General features: G+C 44.8%; 4 protein-coding genes and 3 pseudogenes across 12 annotated transcripts; 3 read left to right on the top strand and 4 right to left on the bottom strand.

The window, feature by feature from the left end:
• Window positions 1-2,151: 2,151 nt before the first annotated feature.
• On the top strand, window positions 2,152-7,354 carry LOC100192849 (uncharacterized). Of its 4 annotated transcripts, XM_035959375.1 has the most exons (6): window positions 2,152-2,730; window positions 2,859-3,301; window positions 3,416-3,522; window positions 4,565-4,634; window positions 4,745-5,971; window positions 6,403-7,354. In XM_035959375.1, exons 5-6 carry the CDS (start codon window positions 4,901-4,903, stop codon window positions 7,036-7,038), a joined length of 1,707 nt encoding a protein of 568 aa, XP_035815268.1. In that variant the 5' UTR covers window positions 2,152-2,730; window positions 2,859-3,301; window positions 3,416-3,522; window positions 4,565-4,634; window positions 4,745-4,900; the 3' UTR covers window positions 7,039-7,354. The 4 variants fall into 4 exon arrangements, with proteins under 4 accessions (XP_035815268.1, NP_001345518.1, XP_035815269.1 ...); NM_001358589.1 differs by lacking the exon at window positions 3,416-3,522 and having other exon boundaries at window positions 2,286-2,730; window positions 6,403-7,248; XM_035959376.1 differs by lacking the exons at window positions 2,152-2,730; window positions 2,859-3,301; window positions 3,416-3,522 and adding an exon at window positions 3,561-3,873.
• Window positions 7,355-7,932: 578 nt separating this feature from the next.
• Window positions 7,933-10,841, top strand: LOC100275163 (uncharacterized). Of its 5 annotated transcripts, none has more exons than XM_008649400.4 (7): window positions 7,933-8,397; window positions 8,583-8,663; window positions 8,797-8,868; window positions 8,993-9,045; window positions 9,353-9,466; window positions 9,571-9,891; window positions 10,048-10,841. In XM_008649400.4, the coding sequence occupies exons 6-7, from the start codon at window positions 9,571-9,573 to the stop codon at window positions 10,609-10,611; spliced, it is 885 nt and encodes a 294-aa protein (XP_008647622.1). In that variant the 5' UTR covers window positions 7,933-8,397; window positions 8,583-8,663; window positions 8,797-8,868; window positions 8,993-9,045; window positions 9,353-9,466; the 3' UTR covers window positions 10,612-10,841. The 5 variants fall into 5 exon arrangements, with proteins under 5 accessions (XP_008647622.1, XP_008647623.1, NP_001142791.1 ...); XM_020538866.3 differs by having other exon boundaries at window positions 8,096-8,354; XM_008649401.3 differs by lacking the exon at window positions 8,583-8,663 and having other exon boundaries at window positions 8,078-8,397.
• On the bottom strand, window positions 10,769-14,095 carry LOC100284079 (ATP binding protein). The gene is made up of 8 exons (NM_001320189.3): window positions 13,927-14,095; window positions 13,693-13,831; window positions 12,970-13,157; window positions 12,692-12,863; window positions 11,907-12,109; window positions 11,484-11,606; window positions 11,302-11,405; window positions 10,769-11,056 (listed from the first exon to the last, which is right to left on the bottom strand). Exons 1-8 carry the CDS (start codon window positions 14,000-14,002, stop codon window positions 10,922-10,924), a joined length of 1,140 nt encoding a protein of 379 aa, NP_001307118.2. The 5' UTR covers window positions 14,003-14,095; the 3' UTR covers window positions 10,769-10,921.
• Window positions 14,096-15,435: 1,340 nt separating this feature from the next.
• On the bottom strand, window positions 15,436-16,723 carry LOC103630863 (probable protein S-acyltransferase 7; annotated as a pseudogene).
• Window positions 16,724-16,768: 45 nt separating this feature from the next.
• On the bottom strand, window positions 16,769-17,339 carry LOC103629022 (guanosine nucleotide diphosphate dissociation inhibitor At5g09550). 2 transcript variants are annotated; one of them, XM_020539723.1, is made up of 4 exons: window positions 17,234-17,339; window positions 17,076-17,156; window positions 16,926-16,988; window positions 16,769-16,843 (listed from the first exon to the last, which is right to left on the bottom strand). In XM_020539723.1, exons 1-4 carry the CDS (start codon window positions 17,318-17,320, stop codon window positions 16,838-16,840), a joined length of 237 nt encoding a protein of 78 aa, XP_020395312.1. In that variant the 5' UTR covers window positions 17,321-17,339; the 3' UTR covers window positions 16,769-16,837. The 2 variants fall into 2 exon arrangements, with proteins under 2 accessions (XP_020395312.1, XP_020395311.1); XM_020539722.1 differs by lacking the exon at window positions 16,769-16,843 and having other exon boundaries at window positions 16,872-16,988.
• On the bottom strand, window positions 17,328-18,248 carry LOC103630862 (30S ribosomal protein S9, chloroplastic-like; annotated as a pseudogene).
• A 3,897-nt stretch (window positions 18,249-22,145) lies between these two features.
• On the top strand, window positions 22,146-22,995 carry LOC103630861 (uncharacterized; annotated as a pseudogene).
• Window positions 22,996-23,217: the final 222 nt, after the last annotated feature.

The following is a 23,217-nucleotide window of genomic DNA, read 5'->3' as shown; positions in this document are numbered from 1 at the left end:
GCCACGGCTTCATGATCTGAGAATGGCGGTTACGCCCGAACGAAGAAGGTAGCGACAGTTACGTTCGAGAGCTCTGTTTCCGTAATTTTGTGCCGTCGCAACGCACGGGGTTGTACTAGTTTCTTTAATATTATTTTTGTTCATCAGTGTTAGGAATATCACTTTAATATTCTTATTTTGGGGGAAGTATTTCCTGATGTCTAGAGATTGGTGTACCATTAAGATATGTCAACATATTTCTGAAAAATGAAAGGTCTCTGTACACATGCATGGGTGGTAAGGGAAGGGTAGTAGAAGCAAGCAAACGGGCAGAACTGAAGCACATTGGTCCATGTGTCTGAAGACAGTAAATTACCGTCGAAGGAGAAAAAACTAAATCGACAGATCTGAAGGCCTCTGCACCTAATTAGCAGAAAGCAGACTGACTGACAACTAAAATATCTAACTGAAATGTCCTATTAAGAAAAAAGAAAGAAAGAGAGGACGTGAAACCAGATAGGCGTGCAGGCTCCACAGTTTTTTTTGCTGTGTGATGGCATACGGAACAACAAACAAGAACATTAAAAAATCATTGTTTGCCAACCATATTAGTACCCCATAATTCGGATCCTAGTTTGACCCAGGGCACTGGATGAAAAAAAAAATCTTCTCCTTAGGTTTATTACTACTGACAGTCCCAGAATTGGTAATGGATCGTGATCAAAATATTTCTTCACAACTTTTTAGAGTTATAAACAAATTTTAGTTCAAAGATGAATAAAAATAGGGTCTGTTCCGATCTTTAAATTCTTCGGTATAAGGTTGTGTGTTTCTGGTCAGGCTGTGCATAGCTTGCAGATTATTGGGTCGGCATCATCATCATCATCTTCTTCTTTTCAACAGGATGTGGCTGCACTCTTAGCAGAGTAGTGAAGTGAATTGAACTGGTTCGTTCATTCGTCCGCTCCATTGCTCTGCCGACTTTTTTGTAGATAGAATCTTGTTGCCTTCAAACACAAGGCAAGCGCATATGCGTGCGTGAAGCACTGAAGCTCGAGTATGGCATGGCATGGCACGGCCATGCGATGCGAGTCAAAGGCCAGAGTAGCCGACGCCATCAAGTGCAGTGGCGCTGGCACACGAACAGCACCGATTTCGAGTCAAAAAAAAAAGATTGTAGCTCGATCGACGACAGTCCACAGTGTTTGTTATAAGTAAGTTGACTGGACTGAGCTGAGCTCCGGGCTCCGGCACGGCACCACCGCAATCTGCCGTCATGATTGCCGTAGCGTGGGCCGCGTGGCACGGCCGATGATGGTCGCCGATCCTTTCATTTCATCCGCATCCCCCTAGGCTGCAGGACACCAGACGGGTTCCGTTGGTTCTTGGTTGTATTCACCTCTATATAATACTCCATTTATCTCAAAACATTAGTAGTTTTAGTTATAGATTTTATGTCTATATTTAAATAGATGATAATAAATTTAGACATATATGAAATACATATATTAATTATTGTATAAATCAACTAAAAAGTAAAACAGATTGTAGAGTTCTACTCTAACTCATTTTAATATATCTATATCTATAATATTTTATTAAGACCGTAACCATGACTGACGACGCAACGTTCTCTCAGCTCGCCCGATCCCGTCGACGCAGCTCCCACACCATCGTACAAAAAATAGTTTAGTGTCTTCTTCTACTCCAGAAATTTAAGGCTAACCATTGTACCACACGTACTTTATCGTTTAGAAATAAATAATAATTATATTTAAATAAATATCTCAACAACTATTTATATAATATATGAAACGGTAGCACATGACGATCTAAATAAACCCATGTGAATTTCCTTGGCACACGAAATCGAAACAGAAGAGAATGCCAGAAGTCGGTCAGACCGGATCAGTGAAGCCGGCTAGAGTGCAGCCACATCGGTTAAAGTCCCGGTGCAAAATGACTTTAACCTTGATAGAAAATGGACTAAACTTTATTTAGGGAACCAAACATCTCCTTACTTAAAGACATCTCTATCTTAATTAAAAACATCTCCTCTCTTTAAAAAAACTTATTTTAATTAGTGCAGTGTGTTGTTTGTAAAATAAAAAAATTGCACTGTTTATCAGACTTAATAAACGAATCCAACATGATACAACCATCGCCCGAGACCGATTTCTCGTAAAAGAAGGGAGCCCCCCAGCACAGCGACAAAGTGGATTGGGCCTGCTGGCGGGGGCCCCACCAGCTGCACCCCTTCACCTTCCATTCCATTCCCCTTCTCTCCTCTCTCGGTCCAGTCTCCAGCTCCAGCCCTCCCACCGCTCCAGCCAGTCCCACCAGCTGCTCCTTCCCTGCCTGCTTCCCCTGTTTCTTTGGCTCCTTCCCCGCTGCCCTCCGCGCCGCACGCCCGCACGCCACGCCATAGAACAGAATGTTCTTGGATGCTCTCGCGCCCGCAACATTCCCTTCCTAGTACGGCCCGCCCCTTCGATCCATAAACAAAAGGCAAGGAAGGCTGCGCCGCCGTCTGCCTCTCTCCTCTCTTCGTCCACGGCCCACGGGGTTCTTGCCTCTCCCTAGTCCCTTCTTCATCACCCTGACCAGTGGGTTTAGCGAGCGAGCGCAGGCGCCGTCGGTTGATTTCCCGCGTAAAGCTTGGATCTTGGCGCGTGGACTGCCGTAGGTGCCGGCGGCGGCGAGGCCGCGAGGGTCTGGAAGTTTGGGCGGATTTCTCTGTCCCGAGTTCAGGTACGCGATTCCCCCTCTTTCCCTCTCTCGTTCTCGTTCCCCTTCTCATTATTTCCAAACAAATAAAAGCTCCCGGTTTCCGGCACGCGAATCCCTCAAGTCCTGACCTATCCCCTCTCCCGGATCAGGAGCGCTTCTCCGCAGATGTGCAACTTCGTCTGGCTCTTCCGCGTGCTCTGGCGGATCCTCAGCGTCGCCTTCTGAGCCCCAGCCTCCCAGCCCCCGCGCGCCGTCCGCTCCGCCTCGCCCGCCGGCGACTCCCGGACTGGACTGGACTGGACTGACTGAGCCTCTCTCCGCGCGGGGAAAAGTTTTCCCGTCGGTGGGGTTTCCTGTCGAGTTCGTTCGGTCCAAGCGCGTCGCGTGCGGTTCGGCGGAAAGCTGGGACGCTGCTGGTGCTCGCTGGGTGCTGCCTTTGGTCTCATTGGCGCTGCAGTGTGGCGGTGTCCGCCGTCCTGCCGGCTGGCCGTCTTGGAGGCTGGAACCAGCTAGCAGCAGCTCCGTCCGGGACGATGGCCTGCCTCAAGCTGGGATCCAGGGCTGATGTCTTCCGGAAGCAAGGGCAGGAGTGGTACGCACTTTCCCCTACCATGTTGCCTTGCCCCCCATTCCATGCCTAATCTGCAGAGTCATGTAGTATTATTTTTTATATAACTGGCCTACTAATCGGGATTCATTTGCGCAGTGCTTCCTGGCGGATTGTGTGATACCGTTATTTATTTATTTATCTATCATTGTTATACCTACGACCACAATCGACCACTAGTATTTGTCTACGCGCGCGAATCAAAGGTGCCATGCATGATACTAGAAGCTGCCGTACATCCACTGCCAAACCTCCTCTTCTTGGCACCATCTGCCGCTCTGGTTATATAGTATACATAACCCATTTCTCTTGAATGGCTGGAATTCAACCAGAAAGTGGGAGCCAGCTACACAAAAGATTGGAAACCTTATCTTTTGTTTTTAGCTGCTACTACTTTCTGGATAGGTTCACTATCGGTGGTCGAAAATACGGCCCCTGTCAATATGACAGCGCCAAGATTTCTGTTCTGTTCTGTTGCATTCTAGGCACCACGAAACTCGGTCTGTTGGTGGAGGCCAGCAATTTTTTTCCTTTCTACTGCTTTGGAACTTATCGAGGTGAAGGCAGCAGCGGGTGCATAGAACCTGTATAGTGAGGAAATCTTGTCCTAGGTTTTAGTATTTACAGCCACGATATCCCCCTTTTTATTTGCAACAATTATTTCCGTTGACTTTGGAGGCTCGTATTGTAATCTCAGTTGTAAATGCCTCGCACATGGTGAGCACTGAATGGACCCAAGTTGTTCCTTCACGCTCTGCACTGTCAGCACATTATGCTGGGTACTCTGTAGCAGATACTGGCCCTGCTGCAGAGTGTAAATACGCTTCTGCGATTATGCTACTTGAGATAACTTGTTGCTGTACCTAGCACAGTGCTTAAGCTTTGAAGAACCGCCTTTTACTCGACAAATCTCTTACTGCAAATTTCCTTTGTTAGCCCTCTATTTGTGTATCCGAAGTAGCCGTCCTTGGTAGCTTCATGGTGTTAGATAATCCGTACTGTTAAATAACCTTTCATGTTTCTCAGTAGCAACCGTATGCCCATAACAAGGGATACGACGATGTGATGCCTATTGTGGATCCTTTTTCATGATGGGTGACAAAATTATCTTGTATGGTTTACTGCGATGAGTTCTCTACCTATTTGCCTGTCCCTATGTTAAAGTCGTCGAAACACATGTTTTACTAAAGGTTGAGTTATCCAAAGAGAAAATGAATGATGAAAAGGGACATGTCGATTTTGTTGCAGGTACTGCACATCTGGTCTTCCCAGTGATATATCTGTGGTAGTTGGGGAACAGTCTTTCCATCTTCACAAGGTAAATTTTTACCAGAATTATTCACAACTGTTTCTTTCGTCCGTGCCATTTTCCACCGTTTCACCCGTTTATGCAACTGACTCATTTATTTGAATTTGGGTCTGTTACAGTTTCCTCTACTATCGAAAAGTGGCCTGTTGGAGAAGCGAATCAGAGAGAAAATCGATAACAGGGACGATAGCTGTGCAATTGATCTATCTGATATTCCTGGTGGGGCGAAGGCTTTTGAACTGGCTGCCAAATTTTGCTATGGTGTAAAGTTTGAAATGACTGCCTCCAACGTTGTACACCTTCGTTGTGCTGCTGATTACCTTGAGATGACGGAAGAGATATCCGAGGGGAATTTGATCGCAGAGACAGAGAGCTTCCTTACCCAAACAGTCCTCAAGAGCTGGAAGGATTCAGTCAAGGCGCTTCAAACTTGCGACAACGTCCTTGATGTTGCTGAAAGATTGCAGATTGTAAAGAGGTGTGTAGACTCTATTGCGACTAGATCATGCAGTGACCCTGATTTATTTGGCTGGCCAGTAGCCCATTATGGAGGCCCCATGCAGAGTCCTGGAGGGAGTCTCTTGTGGAATGGTATTAGCACGGGAGCAAGGCCCAGAAATAGCAGCCCGGATTGGTGGTATGATGATGTCTCATGTTTAAGCCTCCCGTTATACAAAAAGCTCATCTCAGCCATGGAGTATCGGGGCATCAGTCAGGGGGTTATTGTTGGATCCCTTAACCATTATGCAAAAAGGCGTTTGCCTGGTTTGAATCGGCGTAAAAGCATCGGTGATGCTAGCAACTGTCTTTCTATGACTAGTTTAACATCCATCCCTTCTGAAGATGACCAGAAGTATCTTCTCGAGGAGATCGATAGACTACTCCCTTTCCAAAGGGGTGTTACATCATGCAAGCTGCTGTTTGGCCTCCTGCGCACGGCAATCTTCCTGAAAGCCAGCCCCTCCTGTGTGTCGAACTTGGAGAGACGGATAGGTATGCAGCTTGACAAGGCCAGCTTGGAAGACCTTTTGATACCGAATGTCTCTGATTCTGTGGAAACCCTGTATGATGTGGAGTGTGTGCAGAGGATTGTAGACCATTTCTTGTCAATGGACCAAGAAACTGGTGGGGCCTCCCCTGGCATTGGTGAAGATGGGCAAATGTTAGCATCACCATCCTTAATGCCAATAACTATGGTTGCTAAGTTGATTGATGGCTATCTGGCTGAAGTTGCACCAGACATGAACTTGAAGTTGCCAAAGTTTCGGTCTTTGGCTGCTGCTATACCGGATTATGCTCGTCCAATAGATGATGGGCTTTATCGTGCTATTGACATATATCTCAAGGTAACACTTGGTTATATCTGCTCTTTGTTTATGTGAACACAACACTTTCCTTGTATGTGAAAGTTCCCAGTTCCTCAAGAATACAGATAAAGTTTTTTTTTTCTGCATATGTGTTTTACAGTTCTTTCATATCCTTCAATATTGGTAGTATCATTGCATTGGAAAGGAATTGGTGGGTGACTGTTCCCACTGTTCATGGTTCCAGAGATTAGGTTTAGAAAGAAACTTATGAATTTTGTTGCATCAAGATGATGCTTACCCCCATACTGTCTGTATTCAAATCATATTCTGAAACCGCTGTTTCATTTTAGTTGCACCTAGGACATAATTTACCTTGTATTTATTTATGTAACAGATGTTTGGCAACAGCTAGCAGATGCATCACCTTCATGTTTAATTTGCTCACAGTCCACTTCGTTTTCGTTTGGTAGGCGCACCCATATCTGCCAGAATCGGACAAGGAAGAGCTCTGCCGGGTGATGGACTGCCAGAAGCTGTCCCTGGAGGCCTGCACACACGCGGCGCAGAACGAGCGCCTCCCGCTCCGTGTCATCCTGCAGGTCCTCTTCTTCGAGCAGCTCCAGCTGCGGAGCTCCATCGCGGAATGCCTCATGATCTCAGAGCCCCTAGACGGCGGCGGCGGCTTCTCGCGGCAGCTCGGCGGCCTGCCTGTCTCGGGCGAGCACCTCCGCGGCGCTGGCTGGCCCCTGGCCGCCAGGGAGAACCAGACGCTGCGGGAAGGTATGGACAGCATGAAGCAGCGCGTGTCGGAGCTGGAGAAGGAGTGCTTTGCCATGAAGGAGGACATCGAGCGGCTCGGCCGCAGCAGGAGCGCGGGCAAGAGCAGGTTCCCGTTCGCGCTCGCCGCAAAGCCCCACGTCTGCGGCACCAAGGACAAGGAGGCTGCTCCGGAATCGTCAAAGTCGGAGACGTCAAAGTCGAAGGCAGCGGCGGCGACCAGGAGCGATGACAAGTTGGCTGTGGTCAAGGGCGGTGCCGCTGCCGCCGGTGATGGCGGGCCGCAGCTGAAGCACAGGAAGCACAAGACGAGCCTGTCTGCCTGTTAGTTTTTAGATATCTACAAGCACACAGTATAGGCCCTGAATGAACAACGACTGTGAGTGAGAGACGCTATCGATGTGATGCTCATTTTTTTTTCTTGGACATTTGCTCAGTGAAAAATGCATAGCGTTACCAGCGTGTCTTGGACTTCCAGCTGTACCATGCTTCCCCGTTGTGGTTGTACATGTCCATGAATCGGAAAAGAATTTACTAGTAGAATCCTACCGAGTTCCTGTGAATTACTGGGGTTCCAAACCGTCTCTCAAACTCAAACCTCAAACTTGAAAGGGATCCGCATTGATTTTGATAAATGTATTGTCACTTGTTCTTCTCAAATTGGGTGGATAACTGAACTGCACTACCTGTTTGTCTGTCGTTGTATTTCTGTTGGTTCTTTCATTCTAAACTATAAATCGCTTTGACTCCTGCTCTAAACCACAGTATAAATTGCTTTGACTTCTTTTTACCTCGATTTTGTCATCATATACCAAAACAAAACACTTGTGCCTAAGATATATGGCAAAATCTATGTACCAAAAAAACTTGGAGTATTTTGAATTCAAATGTGATTTCATTGGACCGCTGAAAGTGTGATATACTTAGAATATCTCCAACCAAAAGTATGATATGAGTCCCTATATCATATTATTAAAAAATATATTATGTTATTTAGAAAATAAAATGTTAGAAATAGTATATAAAATGGGAATAGGGCTCCAGTATATAAGTCAATATATTTAGAACTCGAGAGACCAAGCCTATAATTATTGATGAAATTTTGTAAGATAAGACTTTTGTTGGAGCATGTTTTAGTCCTACATTTCAAAATAGGATTCTGTTTAGGGCTTCTCTTCAAGATGATATTTCAAGCATGTGGTGGACTGCTCGTTTCTTGCGGCTGTTTGGGTCTGCAGCTGTACAGCACAGCCCATAGGCTGCAGCCCAAACAGCTGCTTCTTGCTATTTGGGCAGTTGGGCTGCAGCTAGCCAGCTACACAGCACAAGCACAACCCATCAGCTGCAGCCCAAACAGCTGCCCAGAACAGTGCAGCCCATCGGCTGCACCCGGACTTTCCCTTCTCGTTCCAGCGGCCTCGAGTCTGGAGAGGACTCGCCTGTTCTAGGGTTCGGTGCCCAGTCGCTGCTCGCGTCTCCGCCCTCCGGCCAGGTCACTGGCGCTAGGAGGCGCTAAATCGAGTTGGCGACGCCTCCCTCACCCGTCCCCGATCGACGTCGGGAGGCATTCCTGGCGGCGTCAGCGTCGGCGTCGGCGTCCCCGCACGCGCGCACTACTGACTCATCTGTGCAGATCGAGCCGTCAGTGAGCATGACAGATCTTCCTTTATAAGAAGAGTTGACAATGTGTGAGCATGACTGCATGAGACCTTTTACTGCGTCATATATTTTCATTGTAATTTATATACGCGTCACACTTATTTTTCAACTTGACATATTAGGACATGCCTCCATATCAGTTCATGTTAACATAGAAACGTCCTCCATATTATGAGTCAATGATCCACTCTGTTTTTTATGCAACTTCAAAAAGCAATGGACATTCCTAGGGGGCGTTTGGCTTGAAGATAATCACTCTCAACCAGCCAAACGTTCAAAATTCCAACTGATTCAGGTGGGGGCAGGAGAGAATCATTTCTTCATTTACACTAGGAGCTAAAAAAACATTCTTCACCCTGCTGCCTATTATATTGTGGTGGGGATCAGCAGAGAAATTATCATCAGCTTACCACCTTGTTCCCTCCTAGGAATCCAATGGAATCCTCAATCAAAGAATCAAGGAGTAGAGCTGAAGAATCAGGAAGTGGAGCTCTCCCAAAGTGGGTCCTATGTTGTCAACCTAATCCAAGCAATAGCTGCAAACAGCTCCCTTGAACATATGTATTCATGTTGCTGCATGTACTAATTCTACTTCTATCTTTTGGTTGGTCCCTGAAAAAACAGCTTCTGTTAATTTCGATAACCGGCATTCAGCTCTAGAAGATAGCTGTTGCAAGGTAAGTTTTGGATCCATGTATTGCAGCTTCCTTTCAAACTAAATGGCACTCCTGCAGAACATTTTGTTTGCAACATTTTTTTTGCTCCTAGAGTTCAATTTTAGGCCAACTCAAATGTAAGTGCAGTTCCAGCCCGAGTACAACTATGGAATAGTGCAGGCACCTACTGATTGGAAATTTGTGTTTGCGCATGACCTGTTCTATCATGCACATAGTTTTCTAGGCATGCACATGATACAATTATTAGTTAGAAATTCAGGCGATAAACAAATATCCTGATAATTCTGACTGGTTAGTGAATTTTCAGATACGCCACTGGAGGGTGACAACTCTGGCTTACTCCTCGACGTCATCATGCTCTGCACCTGAAGTTTGTGGCTACGATCTGCATACAACTCCAGCGAGGCACAACCCCGTCGAGGCAAGTGTTAGCTAACTTTCCTTGTATCCTGTTGTTGGTGATGCACGTGTGGCGTATAGATCTTGTAATCAGAAAGACATGTAAAAAGGAAAAGTGACGCGCAGATGGATCGATGCCGTGCTCACTGGGACGACACCACCACAAGAATATTCCTGGACCTCTGCATCGCCGAGAAGGAAAAGCAGAACTACAACAGCAAGGGGTTGACCAAGATAGGGTGGCACAATCTGTACCGCAACTTCAAGGAAGAGACACGCAGGTCTTATGATACCAAGCAGCTGCAGAACAAGTTCAACGGCCTGAAGAGGATGTACAGCCTGTGGAGACTGCAGAACGACAAGGCTGGACCTGGAGGAGGAGGCGGGTGGGACAAGAGTTCGAGCACTGTTACACAGGATGCTGACGGATGGGACAACCAGATCACGGTAAGTACAGCCCGTTGTGCTTAATGCCAGTTCTTGCTTTCTGTGAGTTTAACAGTGCCACCGTTAGCTGGACATCTGTGGTTATTAAATTGCAGAATGGTTTATTCTGAATGGTCGGTCCTCTTACCTTACGTATTCGCCGTTGCTGGCTAGCAGGAGACCAGTGCAGCAGAAGACTTCCGTGGCAAGGCGCTCGCGCACGAGGACGCGCTCGCCGTTCTTTTCGGCCCCAAAGACGGCACAAATTCGCCGTCCGTAGGTGGTGGCGCCGGTGACAGAACACCAGGCGGGGGCGGAGGAGGCGAGGAAGAGAACCATGCTCGAGCGTCAGGGGACAATGCCGCTTGTCCGGAGGAGAGCCTGGGGTGTTACAGGTCTGGCCGTGCGTCCCCATGGTCAAGCCAGGACCACCACATCCACATGGTCGGCAGCCGCCCAGCCAAGAAGCCTAAGAACACGGGGTACTATGCCGAAGGCGTGTCCGAGAGCATGCTCGGAAGCAGGAACGAGAGCAGCAGTGCCATCAGGCGTGAGCAAGAAGAGGTGGTAGAGTTGCTGCAGCTCGTAGAAAAGGACGGCGTGTCTCAGGGATCTGAGCTGTTCTTCATAGCTACTGAGCTGTTTAGGTCGCCGATCCGACGCGCGGCATTTAGGTGCATCACCACTCCGAAGAACCGAGTTGCATGGCTCCGGTGGACTTGGGACAATGTTAAGATGTGATGATGGCGGCGTTCTTGCTTAGTTTTCAGTTGCCTGTACTGAGAATTCTTCCTCGGGCAGTTCGTGAGAAACTAGTTGTATTGTATTATACCCTGTCCTGTCCGTTCTTTTTTATTTGTCGTGTTTTAGTTGCGACAAATATTCGAGATCGGATTTAGTATTATTGTAAATATATACAGATTTCCAGCACAGCGCGTTCTGTCAATATATACAATGCACACATAAAAGTAGTTAGGGTACTCTACTAGCTGAGGAGGACAAGTAGTCACCATGATGTTTTCTTAGTTACAACCCCAAGTGCAGAACGTAGCTACGGCTGCACCAATTTATCGGAAAATCGAAGCAGCAGGACCAGGATGCATAGGAAAATAATGGCGACTTCAATGACTGCATCTAAGCCCATCAATTGCTCTGCCATTTTATTGAGAGTTTCATGCCCAAGCACCTGTCAAAACATGAGCTTTAGAGCAGGTGTATCTTCCAAATATCAACAAATCAAGTGGTATATATATTATAGAGAGAGATTTAAGTGCCATGAGTGACAAAAAACAGGTGAATCGCCACTAACATGTACTCTATGAAAACAAAACGGTCTGATCTGTTCAACATATGCGAAAACGTTAATTTCTTATATTGCATGGGCGAGAGATAATATAATCCATGATAAGGACATAGGGAAGGAACTCAAACCTCCAAATGGTAGTTTAACTTAACAGGGAGGTTCTGCTCTGCATGTCGGACACAGTAATGTAGCATATCCAGTACAACCATATCAGTTTGGTCATCATCGGATCCTATGTACAACGTATCAGATACTACACTCAGAAATGTTCCATATTATATCATGATAAAAAAAAGTACTGATGCCATACCTGGTATATCATAAATTTGCTGGGCAGGAATATCTAGTAGCTCTGCTAACTCAGCTTGAACGTGAACACGTTGCTGTATCGACAGTCTATCACCATGTGTGACAACAACAACAGGTTTATCATCTGCGATAAAGATTGTTATAGCCACATGATGTCTACAACAGCAATCATAAATCTATCAACAGAGACAACATCATACATGCATGAGGCGATGACTGAAGCTAACAATTTAAATCGACAACATGTATAAGAGCCTCTTATTCTATAGCAGGTGAGATCTGAATTGAAGAGAATAAGATAGGATCGAAACATATATTTCATTCATAAAGCAGTATATGTGAACATAAATCTGTATTCAGGAAATTTCATATGATGATGATAAAATCGATATATAAGGTTTGTGTGCATCTTAGCAATCCCTACCTCCAATCGACAAGAACGGATACATAAAAGTTTGACGAAGTATCTCAGTGTATCCTTTATTGCTGTCATCCATTGACTCGAGGACAGCAACACCATCAACAACAAATAACACGAAATTGACCTTCCGGATTTTGTAACGAAGAAAACTGTATTGCCTCCCCAATGGTTTCATGTTCCCTATCTTATTGCCTTCATCATCATCCCTGTTTATAAATGCTCAGAAAATTAATGGCTTTAAGTTATATATTAAGCTGTAAAACTTCATAAGTTACTTCATTAGCTTAAGAACAATAAAGAAGTTTGTGGAATTGAAACAGAAAATCGAAATTCAAGTATAACGATACTCTGAATGACATGCAATGATGACTGGAATTGTCATAAAATTCAAAGCATATCCATATCCATATCCTGGCTAAAAATGTTGTGTCCTGTGAAAGAGAATGGGAGAATTTTCATGGTGGTCCTCATTAAGGCCTTAAATGCTTATAAAGCATACAGAAGGTAGGTAAGTAATTCAGGACACCTGTCCTATTGATGCTGGAAATCAATCATATCTGACGAGAGACAACAAATCCAGTCACAATCTAAAGTTAGTCCTAAGAATCAGCCTCATTCTGCAATCTGTATACAGCTGGTGACAGCTGAGATTAGAAATGAACATACTGAATGACAAAATGTTGATTACTCTCTCAAAAAATAATAAACAGTTTGTATAGAGTCACGCAGTGTACAATGTTTTTCTAGTTTCACGACAGAAAACAAAGAGTTAGTAAGTCACCCCTTACCACATTGTTGTCTCCCCATGGCTTATTCCTTTTGTCATCCACTGATGCAGCATTTTGAAATTTTTCTCTAGGTCGTTTGACCAGCCACGTGTATCGTAAATACATACGGCACTTGAATTCCTTGGAATTGGATACTCGCGAAGAAACATTGTACCATTTGATTTTGAATTGCCTAGCAAAATCAATTTAGGTCCAATTACTAAACAGTAATAATGGATGAAACTAACTTCAGTTGTATGTCACCACGAAATAGCATCCCAAAAAAGGTTAAAGCTTACATGACACCTGTGCTCGATCTGGTGCAAAAGGATCATCATCCTTGTCAAAGACCCTAGTAATTCGGTTTACAAGTGTGCTCTTGCCAGAACCTCTAGGGCCCACCAAGAGCAATGTGGTGACCTCAGGCAAGACAAAATGTCCAGCCTTTGCACTTCCGACTCCCTCAATCCAGTCCCCAGGCTTATACCTGCTCAAAGGTTGACTTTCTAATGAAGCATTTAATAAATAAGAACATAACAGAGTGGACTTTCCTAGGTATTTATAGTGCAAGCACCCTTTCGTTTCAGTATTTATGTGTGGTTGGTTCATTGAAGAAGTCTAGTCCCCATTGCCCATTTAAAGTTTGGTAAGCACAGATCATAGCGTATAAAGTATAGAAAATGCAGAGATGAAAAAACACATGCTATCATATTTACACGATTCAGTCCATGCCACGAATCATGAAAAAACAGCAAAACGAAACACATCAGGAGATGAGCATGCACTCCATGGAAATTTAGGTATGTCTATGGAATCAGACCTGTTTTCTAATTACTTGTAATCCTGCAAATTTTCAGTCTAAAAAGAAGGATGAAGTGTCTGAAACAGAAAGGGGTGCCTTTCCCCAAATCCACCGCTTTCGTACACGCAACACAATTTCATTAAAAAAAAACCATTTCCACCAGTCGTTCACAATAGTCTTGTATATATATATCAAGAAAAAACAACAACAATCAGGTTACCTCCTGATGAACTCTTTCGCCTCACGCAGTTGGCGGTTGAAGTAGCGGATGGAGTCCACATCGTCGCCGTCGCAAACGCAGCAATCATCTGATTCGTCGTCATCGGAGACCGGCGAGACGGCTACGCACTCGACGAACTCTACACCCGCACACTCAGGTCAAATTCAATTCAAAAGAGTGATCATTCCAATTGAGAACTTGGAGATCAACAATAAGGGGTGGCAAGACAATCACCGGGAGGAAAGGACTCCGACGGGCTCGACGGTGAGGAGGGGGTGCTGGTGGGGGTGAGGGCGCCGCCGCCCCCCATGGATTCTTACCTTGGATTTCGCGCGAGCTTGGGTTTCGGCGCGTGCCGGGGGGTGGGAGATGGGAGCGCGTGAGGGGGACGTGGGGTTTAGCTTTGGTCCTTCACCTTCACAAAGCATCTCGCATCAACCGACTCCAATAATATCTACCAGGTATATGCCCGTGCGTTGCGACGGATCACAAATTAACGAGCCTTCAATAGTTCAAGATACTCGCGACATGAGCACAATGGTGATAGAAACCCTCACGGGAAATAGTGCCTTGTTACAGATGAGCGCGACACCACTTGATGCCACGGGTTTCATTGTCCTACCATGGCCCATGGGACTTCCATTGCCACGAGCTCTATATATAAACTGGGTTGTTCAGGTCATAATAACTAAAACAATGATGTACCAAAACTTTTGCTGCTACGCTCAAAGACTCAGACAATACTGACAAAGCATATATCCTTATATAATCACCTCATTCTTAATGACCCACACAAGAATAGAAGAGCAGAAAAAAATAAAGATCAAGCAAGCATAACAAGGATATAGTATTTTTAGATAAAATATATAGCAAGTTTTTTGTAGCAGTTTTAGACATGTCAAATACAGTGCAAATGCATAGCAAGTCATTGGAAATGATAGGAAACAAAGCCGAGAGGGACATAAAAAATAAAATGGAGTCAAGTTTCTAAAAAGCTTCACACAAATATACATATTTCTAAAAAATCTTCACACGTTCGACATGACGTCCTCTAAATGCCACCTCTCTAAGCACTTTCCTAAAACCAGCAGACATTCGTAAGGAATAAATCAAAATTTAAATAACACCTTGTTTATTAACAATAGAAATCTCGGTGCAGGGCAGCAATGTCTTCAAAAATAAGAATACAAGCTCAAATGAGATGATAAAATGAAGTCAAGTCAACACATTCATATTTATCAATTTTTCACGGACGATGGAATTGAAAGTGTGAATAGAAGTTAAATTACTAACATTTTAGTGATCTCCATTACAGTCAACCTATATTAGGAATATCTATCTATTCACAAGGTAATTTGGTGATAAACTGACACATACAGATAAGGAAGAAATGAATCTCAACATAAGCACTCCAATCAAACGATGTTCATTTACTGCAATGCGAAGGTTCGACATTGTTCACAACCATTACCATCCAAACTCAAGCAACCGAAACCTATTTTAGGCTTACTGCTCCGATTATATACAGACAAAACCTGACAGTACCAAGCTGGAGGCGTCACAAACCGACTGCTTCAAACAATGGACATGGAAGACGCCCCAAATTAAGAGGAAGAAGAAAAGAAAGTCCAGAAACAACAACCATACAGGTCATAAGGCTAATAACATTAGTGACCTCAAATCTCCAACAAAACAACAAATTAGCGACAATCTGGCACTAACAACCCTGAGCATCTCACTACATCCGCCTTACATGGTCAATGCCATTGCCATCATCGACCAGCTTCAACTCCCCAGCTTGAGCGCCCAGGGTTCATTGCCGAGGATCCGTGCTCTTCTAAGCCTCCTCCAACCGCAAGGGTGTCGCAGCTGAGATCTGGAGATGTGGTACGAAACCTGCCATCCTTGTCCTCCAACAGGTTGCTCAGACCTGCTCCTAAATCACCAATTTCAGCCGCCATCCTAGGCTCATCCCAAGCCACTGGTTTTCTACCCATCTCAATGTCGCCAACAGCTCTCCCCATGTTTGGACTCATGAAACCATTCGTTGGACGGGGTCTCAGACCATGCTCCTGATCGACCCTACCACAGAAGTTGTTCTTGGAAGGAGGGATCGTTGTAAAGAAGATCTCTTTGATGTTTTCCATGACTCCCTTTTGTATGGGTTGTCTCGCTGATCATAGCGATACCTGAAGTTCTCATATGTTGTCTACAAAGCAGAAGTAGGACAACTGATTAGCAATTGGCACAACATACTTCATCAGGCAAGGATATAAATGGCAACAGTTTTTACCTGATTTGTGCTCATGAGATACAGATGGAACACAGAGAGGCCACCAACAAACCAAACTGCAATGAATGTGTAGATGATTAAGGCAATAGATGCAGGGGTCTTTGTCATTGCCTTCCAAATTGTTATCTGCTCGGCATTTCTGATCTTAATAATGAACCCAGCAGAACCCAAAGACATACAAGCAGAGGAAAGTTGTTGAGAATACAAACATATAGAAGAACCTGTAATTCCTCTGCACAAACATAAGAAATCTTGTAAGGTGTTTGATGTCTCACAATCCATCAAGTTTAAGCAGGAATCTAGGGATTCTAAAAGACAAATGTGCTATATCTTTTAGCAATGTGAGGGAATCGATGTGTTAAATGAAGAGACAACAGGGGCTGAAATATTTAACATAAAGTGTTGGCAAAAGATTGTATATGAACAGAAATACATGATTTCTGAGTCATAAGTGTTAAGTTAATAAACTTACAAGTCCTATGCATTGTCCAACCCAGGGGCAGTGATGGTCAAAACGTTCCACGCAGTTGTTGCAGATAGAGCAATGGGAGCAACGAGGAGGCCTGTACAACATGCAAGTGTCACCATATTTTGTCTTCACAGTGATTCCGTTGACAACAACATCCTTCACTCGGGGCAAACGCACGGGTGGAGTCTGGTTAGCCCCAACCTCTGCATTGCCATCAAACCCTTCGAGTTCTGGAGGATGTGCATTGCGAGGTATGATCCCTGGATCTCTCCCAGAAGTTAGAAGCGGAAGACTCAGATCCTGAAAGGATCACACACCACCTTCTTGCACTTTGTAGTTTCACCTTCAGATGTGACACCACACACTTTCCCCTCCATATCGAATTAAACCTATAAAATGAGGCAACACAGGAAAAAAATGAGAGCATTTTCTTGTTATTCAAATTATGTGAAGCGAGGTGAAAAAGAAGACCTTGCAATCTGGCTTGTTTAACATGTAAGTACCACCATAAACAGCACTCAGTCGTGCAAAACCCTGTAGCCCAAAACAAGCACTGATCATCAACAAGGAACATGTGCCTACTCGAGAAGTATTACATTAACAAATTCGATTTTGACAGACCTGTGGTAGCTCACCCAGCCCATATAGTGGATAGATATAAGGTGATCCTCCTTGAAAGCGTGCAAGAGAGTCTGCATATAGCTAAAGGCACACAATGCTTGGAACCACACAAGTTTATCCATAGCAACAGCTAGGGAGCAGCTTTGGCCAAGACTTACTTTCATCCTTTTCACTATATCAAGTGCCGGTTCATCGAGATAACGATCATCTCTATGAAGAGCAAGTGCATGTCCAACAAAATCCATTGTATCATCACTTAAACCATATTTTCTGAAATACACATGGAACATGGAGTTACCTTTGTGCAGAAAGAGGTTAGTTATTTGCCACTGCAAAATTTGCAATCCCAAAATGTGTCACTGACATGTTGATCATGGACCCACATGTCATGAACACATTAAGGGGATTGGAACATGCATATGTCGAATTTTACACAAGAACGTAGCAGCAACATGCAAAAGAAATATCTTCGCACCGCATATGGAATAAAATGCTATTCATGCTTCGTGGAAATTTCATCCTCCTGCCAAAATATCCACCTCTTCCACATTTCTTTCAGAAGTCTTACCGCCAGGCACCAAAGCTTCAGAGTCTTTGACTCTTTGTTGTTACTACTACAAGTATCATGTAATAAGCACATTGGTAGATATCAGTAACAATAGTACTACAGCATTTTGACCATAGCGGTTTAATTCGTCTCCTGAAATTCTAAGGTATTAACCAATTGCAGATTTACATGTATAGTACTACCGATTGCAATGCGGCCCAAACAACATAATGGAGCGACGTTGGTATAATAAGTGTGTGCAATTCTGGGATTGATAGGCACCTTAGCGTCGCGGAAGTTGATGAAGACCTTGTCGGTTCCCTCCTGGAGAACGAAGCGGGCGATAGCCGTCTTGCGATGGCCCGTGGCGGTGATCCGCTGCGCCGCGAACCCGACAGGGCATCCTCCTCCGCCTCCTCCTCGACAGCCATCACCTCCTCCGCGGGCAGGCCCGCTTCGAAGGCTTCGGCGGCTTCGCCTGCGGAGGCGCGGAGCGCAAGGCTAACATCGCGGCGGTAGGTGGAGCGCAGGCGCAGGAGCGAGGACGGGTGAGGCTTGGGGGTGGAGGTCGATGGGAGGGAGAGGTGGGAGAGGGCGGCGGCGAGGAAGGAGACGGAGAGTGCCATGCTTCGGACGGGGGGATGCGGGCACCAATGCTAGAATCGCGGGGGAGGGTAGAGGATGGGGAAGGGGCCTCAGAACACGCGTGGGAGAGGGGCAGGGGCACGAGACGGGGGCATGGCCGCGCCTTTGTTGCCCTTCTTCTTGAGGGACTCGAGCGTCGTGAACAACTTGTGGCAGGGGAAGGGGCCACAATGGCATCCTCGTCCGCCTCCTCCTCGACAGCCATCACCTCCTCCTCTGCTCCTCCCTTGCGAGACGATGGGCCCTTGCGCAGAGATGACGGGGGCAGGGGAAGGGGCGCCCTTGCGAGACGATGGACCCTTGCGCGGACTCCGGATCCCCGGATCCAAGGATGGCGTGGAGACGACGGGGGCAGGGGAAGCGGTGCCCTTGCGAGACAACGGACCCTTGCGCGGACTCCGGATCCCTAGATCCAAGGATGCCGCGGAGACGATGGGGGCAGGGCAAGGATGGCGGGGGCGGGTGGGGCGAGGATGGCGGATGAGGGCAAGAATGGTGGGTAATCCCTGGAATGGCGGCAGAGACGCGAATCACGGAGCGGCGGAGGCGCGGGCATGGCAGAACCACAAAGCTGTGGACGCCTACACTAATAACTTAAAGAGTAGTAGAGATTTGAAATTAGATTGACGGGCGTTTAGATCCCTTCATTTTAGAGGAATTGAAATTCACTCAATCAAGTAACTTATTTAGTATGTAATTTAAGATTCCACCACTTTTCAAAGTTCAGATATAAGTATATCTCAAATTCATGGGGTGGATGGTGGGAAATGATTTTATGCATTAGTAGAATTTGTTTCTACTATGTAAGTTACATGACACTCTTCGTCTTACTCCTCTATAATAAAAATGTAGCATATAAATATCTCCGATATCTTGCTAATAATAGTATACAAATATATTTTGCATAAAACCGAATTAGCTTAATTGATATATGCCTAAATTATTATTGTTAGAATGGAATTCAATTCCAATAATCCAAACGGCGCGTGATCATACTATTTTTAATCGAATTCTATTTCTCTACCAGTCTCTGTGGTTCCACAGTCATCAAGTCACCTTTCTCTTTCTCACTTTATAAAAAATTATAAATCAAATTAAATTATGTATAAGTACTATTCAAATCTTATCGTTGGCTTCACATTTACACTTAACTAATAGGACGCATATGCTTTTTTTATTAAAATAAAGTTTATTCATGCCATATTTGACTGGTTCTAACTAAGAGGGTTTGTATATAGTCAAGTCACACCACATCGGTTACTAAATTTATTATTGATATTTCTATCAACCCTCCAACCCTTATCTACCACAGTGCTCTACTATGTGTTTGTTTGTTTCAACTTTTTCTGACGGACTTTTCTGAGAATCAGGCTATGACAAGAATTTGGGTATCGTGGTGATTACGTGCAGAGGAGGATGAAGAGACCCATAGAGTTTAGTATCTATAAAGTGACGAATTCCTATTATCGTGACGACTCAGCCGATTATGTGTTCATGTTGATTTTGGATGGTTTTCACCAAAGTGATTCTCATATAAGCTGGCTGAAAAGCTAGGCAACTGACAGGGCCTATTATATAACCTTTACCTTAGCCTAGAGCCACGTCAACGTCACCTTAACTTTTCTTTTAAAGACTTTCAGCTGTGATGAAACACACCATTTATTGGAATGAAAGCACATTCAATACATAATTCATAAAACGTGAATAAAACTACATATTTTATGGAACTAATAATTTATATAATTTATAAATAAAATCCAATTACCATGATATAGATCCTAGATATGCACAATTAATCATTTTAGATATGATCATAGACTTGACTAGCATTGATTGCGACCTCACATTATTGAAGTATAGCTACAAAACTTATGGGTGCTTCAGAAGTGATGGTTGTTGTTGCAAGGAGGACTCGACTTTCCATAGTCATACATATTGTATGCTCATCCTTAATGATCATGTTGTATAGGATGATATATTCATAATCATATCAAGTACTCGATGAGAAAAAAAACAAACTGAGCTAGCGAGAATATGAAAACGAGATTTGAGGAACCTAAATTTTCTATCTACGTTTTTCTGTATGTTCTTTTAGCATTTAGTAAACACCCACTGTTTTGGAAGAAATTGATATTCACAAACATCGACCATCGGAGGTAGATGTCATCGACAAGGTAGTACCCTTAGTTGTACTCATGCACATTCACCATGAAGTTCATATTTACTGCTTCTCTCTTGAGCATGTTAATGGACAATGATGATCGATTGAGCATGTTGACATCATTGTTCGACCCCCGCTGCTCTAAAATATATGCCAATTCCACAAAGTCATACGAGAAAACTGCCTGGAGCATGATGGTTGGGGATTCAATGCCCCTAGCAAACTATCATTTCCATCTTATTGGACAACACCTTCACTTAGGGCTAGTTTGGGAACCTCATTTTTCCAAGGGATTTTTATTTTTCCCTGGGAAATTAGTTCATTTCCCCTTAGGAAAATAGGAATCCCTTGGGAAAATGGAGTTTCCAAACTAGACCTTATAATGCATAAAATCAATACTCCATGTTATACTAGGAAGTTCTCTCCCCATTGGGTAAAAGATGCCTAAGATCATCAACGATAAGACAACAACTATAATCCTTATTGAAACATGAAAGGACACTCCTACAAAAATGTTCAAAGTAATATAAGGTCGAGTTTTCCCCATTTTGATACACACTCATCAATAGTCAACAACACTATTGTAGGCAAGTATGTGGAGTGCAACTGTGCATTTTTTGTGGGAAAATTGTTTGTGATTGGGTGAATCGACTCTAATAGTGAAATAGGGGAATGCTTACCCAGGCTCTCTGAGATTTGAATAAAGAGACCCTTCCACATGCGACACGTCCAATAAAAGTATAGTGGATGATAGATACAGGGTCATCAAACTAGTCTTGCACTAGCCAATTGTGGGTAGTTTCATGATCCTAATTGATATAGCTTAACCATTACGCCCTTTGCCTCCCTCTCATTGAAGACCCGAATGCGAGCTTTGATGTTGCATCCACCATAGTTTGACGTAGCATATTGAGTATATTGTATTCAGTAATCTCAACGTCAGAGCTCGAGAAAGGCATGGCAAAAGTGATTTGGTTGAGTGAAAGCGGAGTGGGAGGAGTGAAATAAAAAATGTCAATAGTAAAAATGGAGACCGGAGGATGTGAATGAACCCAAACATCCCTCTCTTAGTCCTTGTTCGGTTATTTCCATCCTATGGATTGAGGGGATTGGGGGGAAATAAGACGAATTTGTTTTGCTAGATATTTAAACCCACATAATCCTTCAAATCCACATGGATTAAGATCAAAACAAACATGCCCTTATAGGTCGGATTCTTAGATTTTTTTTATTTGGATTTTTTTTGAACTTGTAAACTGGTTGAAAACGAGTAAGCTAGCATGAATCAATGAGAACACGCCACATTGCTACAAATGGTCAGAACCAATCAATTAGGAATTGCCAGATTGAATTGATTGGTCGGCACCGACCGGACAATCCATCGTATCGGTTGGTATCGGCTACACTGGCTCCAATGTGTTGGTATATTTTATTTAATATGTGTGTCTTTGTATATAGAGTTAAGACGATGTCCCATATTCGATTCACTCGGCCCCCGAGATGTCGCTGGGTCCTTCGTGCAGACGATGGCGGGGGCTACCGTTGGCGCTGGTATGGAGGCGCACGAGCTCTACCGGGGTGGCCACCACCAAGAGGCACTAGGGCTCTAAAAGCAGTAGTTGTCCCTTACCTTCCTCACCCTACCCCTTTGTGGCTTTGTTTATGAAGCCGACGGGCAGCCGCCACAGTCAATCTTCGCCCGAGGAGATTCGGGCGCATGCCGCCGGCTGGCGCGGCAAGTGGAGGTCGGCGGCGGCCTACTGTGAGAGCTGGAGCTCGCCGCGCCGTGGAGGGCAGTGCCACCAGAGTGCGCGCCGCATTTGTGGGACTACCGACGTCGCCTACTGCTTCGACCTCGACCCCATGGCATGGGAGTTCGCCACTTCTTTAGCAACACACGGTCGCGCAGGCTAGCATCTTCGACGCCGCCATCCAAGAAGCCATCACCGACCACCCCGATGCCCTCCGGGCACCGTGACGCCATCGACGATTGCCTCTACAACGTGCTCATTGCCCTTCTTGCATTGGAGGCGCCAGGGCAGCCACACCAGGACATCCGTCGCTCCTCCCTGATGGTGCCTGTTGCTTGCCCAGCCTTTGCTGCTCGGACCGTGCCGAGGTCGTCAACAACGATGGCGGCGTTGCGCAGCGAAACAAGAGCGATGATGACATGGTCGTCGAGGCATTCTGTGTCAAGTGGTCTCTCGCCACTGCCCAAGAGAAGGTTCCTCAATTGCTTCCTCACTTTGCTAATTATGTTTTTGATTTATTAATGTCAGCATTAACTGATCAATTTTGTGATTTTGATGTGTGTTCGACTCTCCTGCAGTCAGAGGCCGAGTTGTTATAGCTTCTGGGAGGCTTGGCTAGCTAGAATTCATGGAGGACGCCATCAGGGTGAGCCAGTGAAACTGGCGCTGCATGTGCTTAATGAACCATTCTTTATGCATTTGTTGATATCTCTTGAATCACTTATATAGGTTACTAAGATTGAAATGGTTGTGAAACCTCTTCGAAAGCATGGCTCGAAGAAGATTCATCAATTCGTCTATTCGCTCATTGAGTAAGCTGCTTGTGCTTGTGTTTCATTTGGGATTCACATATTGGATTCTCGAATATGTGATCACAATTTTGTTGAAATTCATTGGTTACATATATTCAATTGCCATTGTGTTCAATTCTTTATCCTTTGTAGAAAATAGTTCTCTGGTTCCCAATTCCTTTTAGAAGAAAATATGGAGCCTATATTATGCACGCAGCCTAGAAGGTTTGCAGTGGTAACCATTGCT

The sequence above is a fragment of the Zea mays genome, chromosome 6, assembly GCF_902167145.1.
Source record: "Zea mays cultivar B73 chromosome 6, Zm-B73-REFERENCE-NAM-5.0, whole genome shotgun sequence".
Taxonomy (NCBI): Eukaryota; Viridiplantae; Streptophyta; class Magnoliopsida; order Poales; family Poaceae; genus Zea; species Zea mays.
This window is presented reverse-complemented; position numbering and strand designations above follow the sequence as displayed.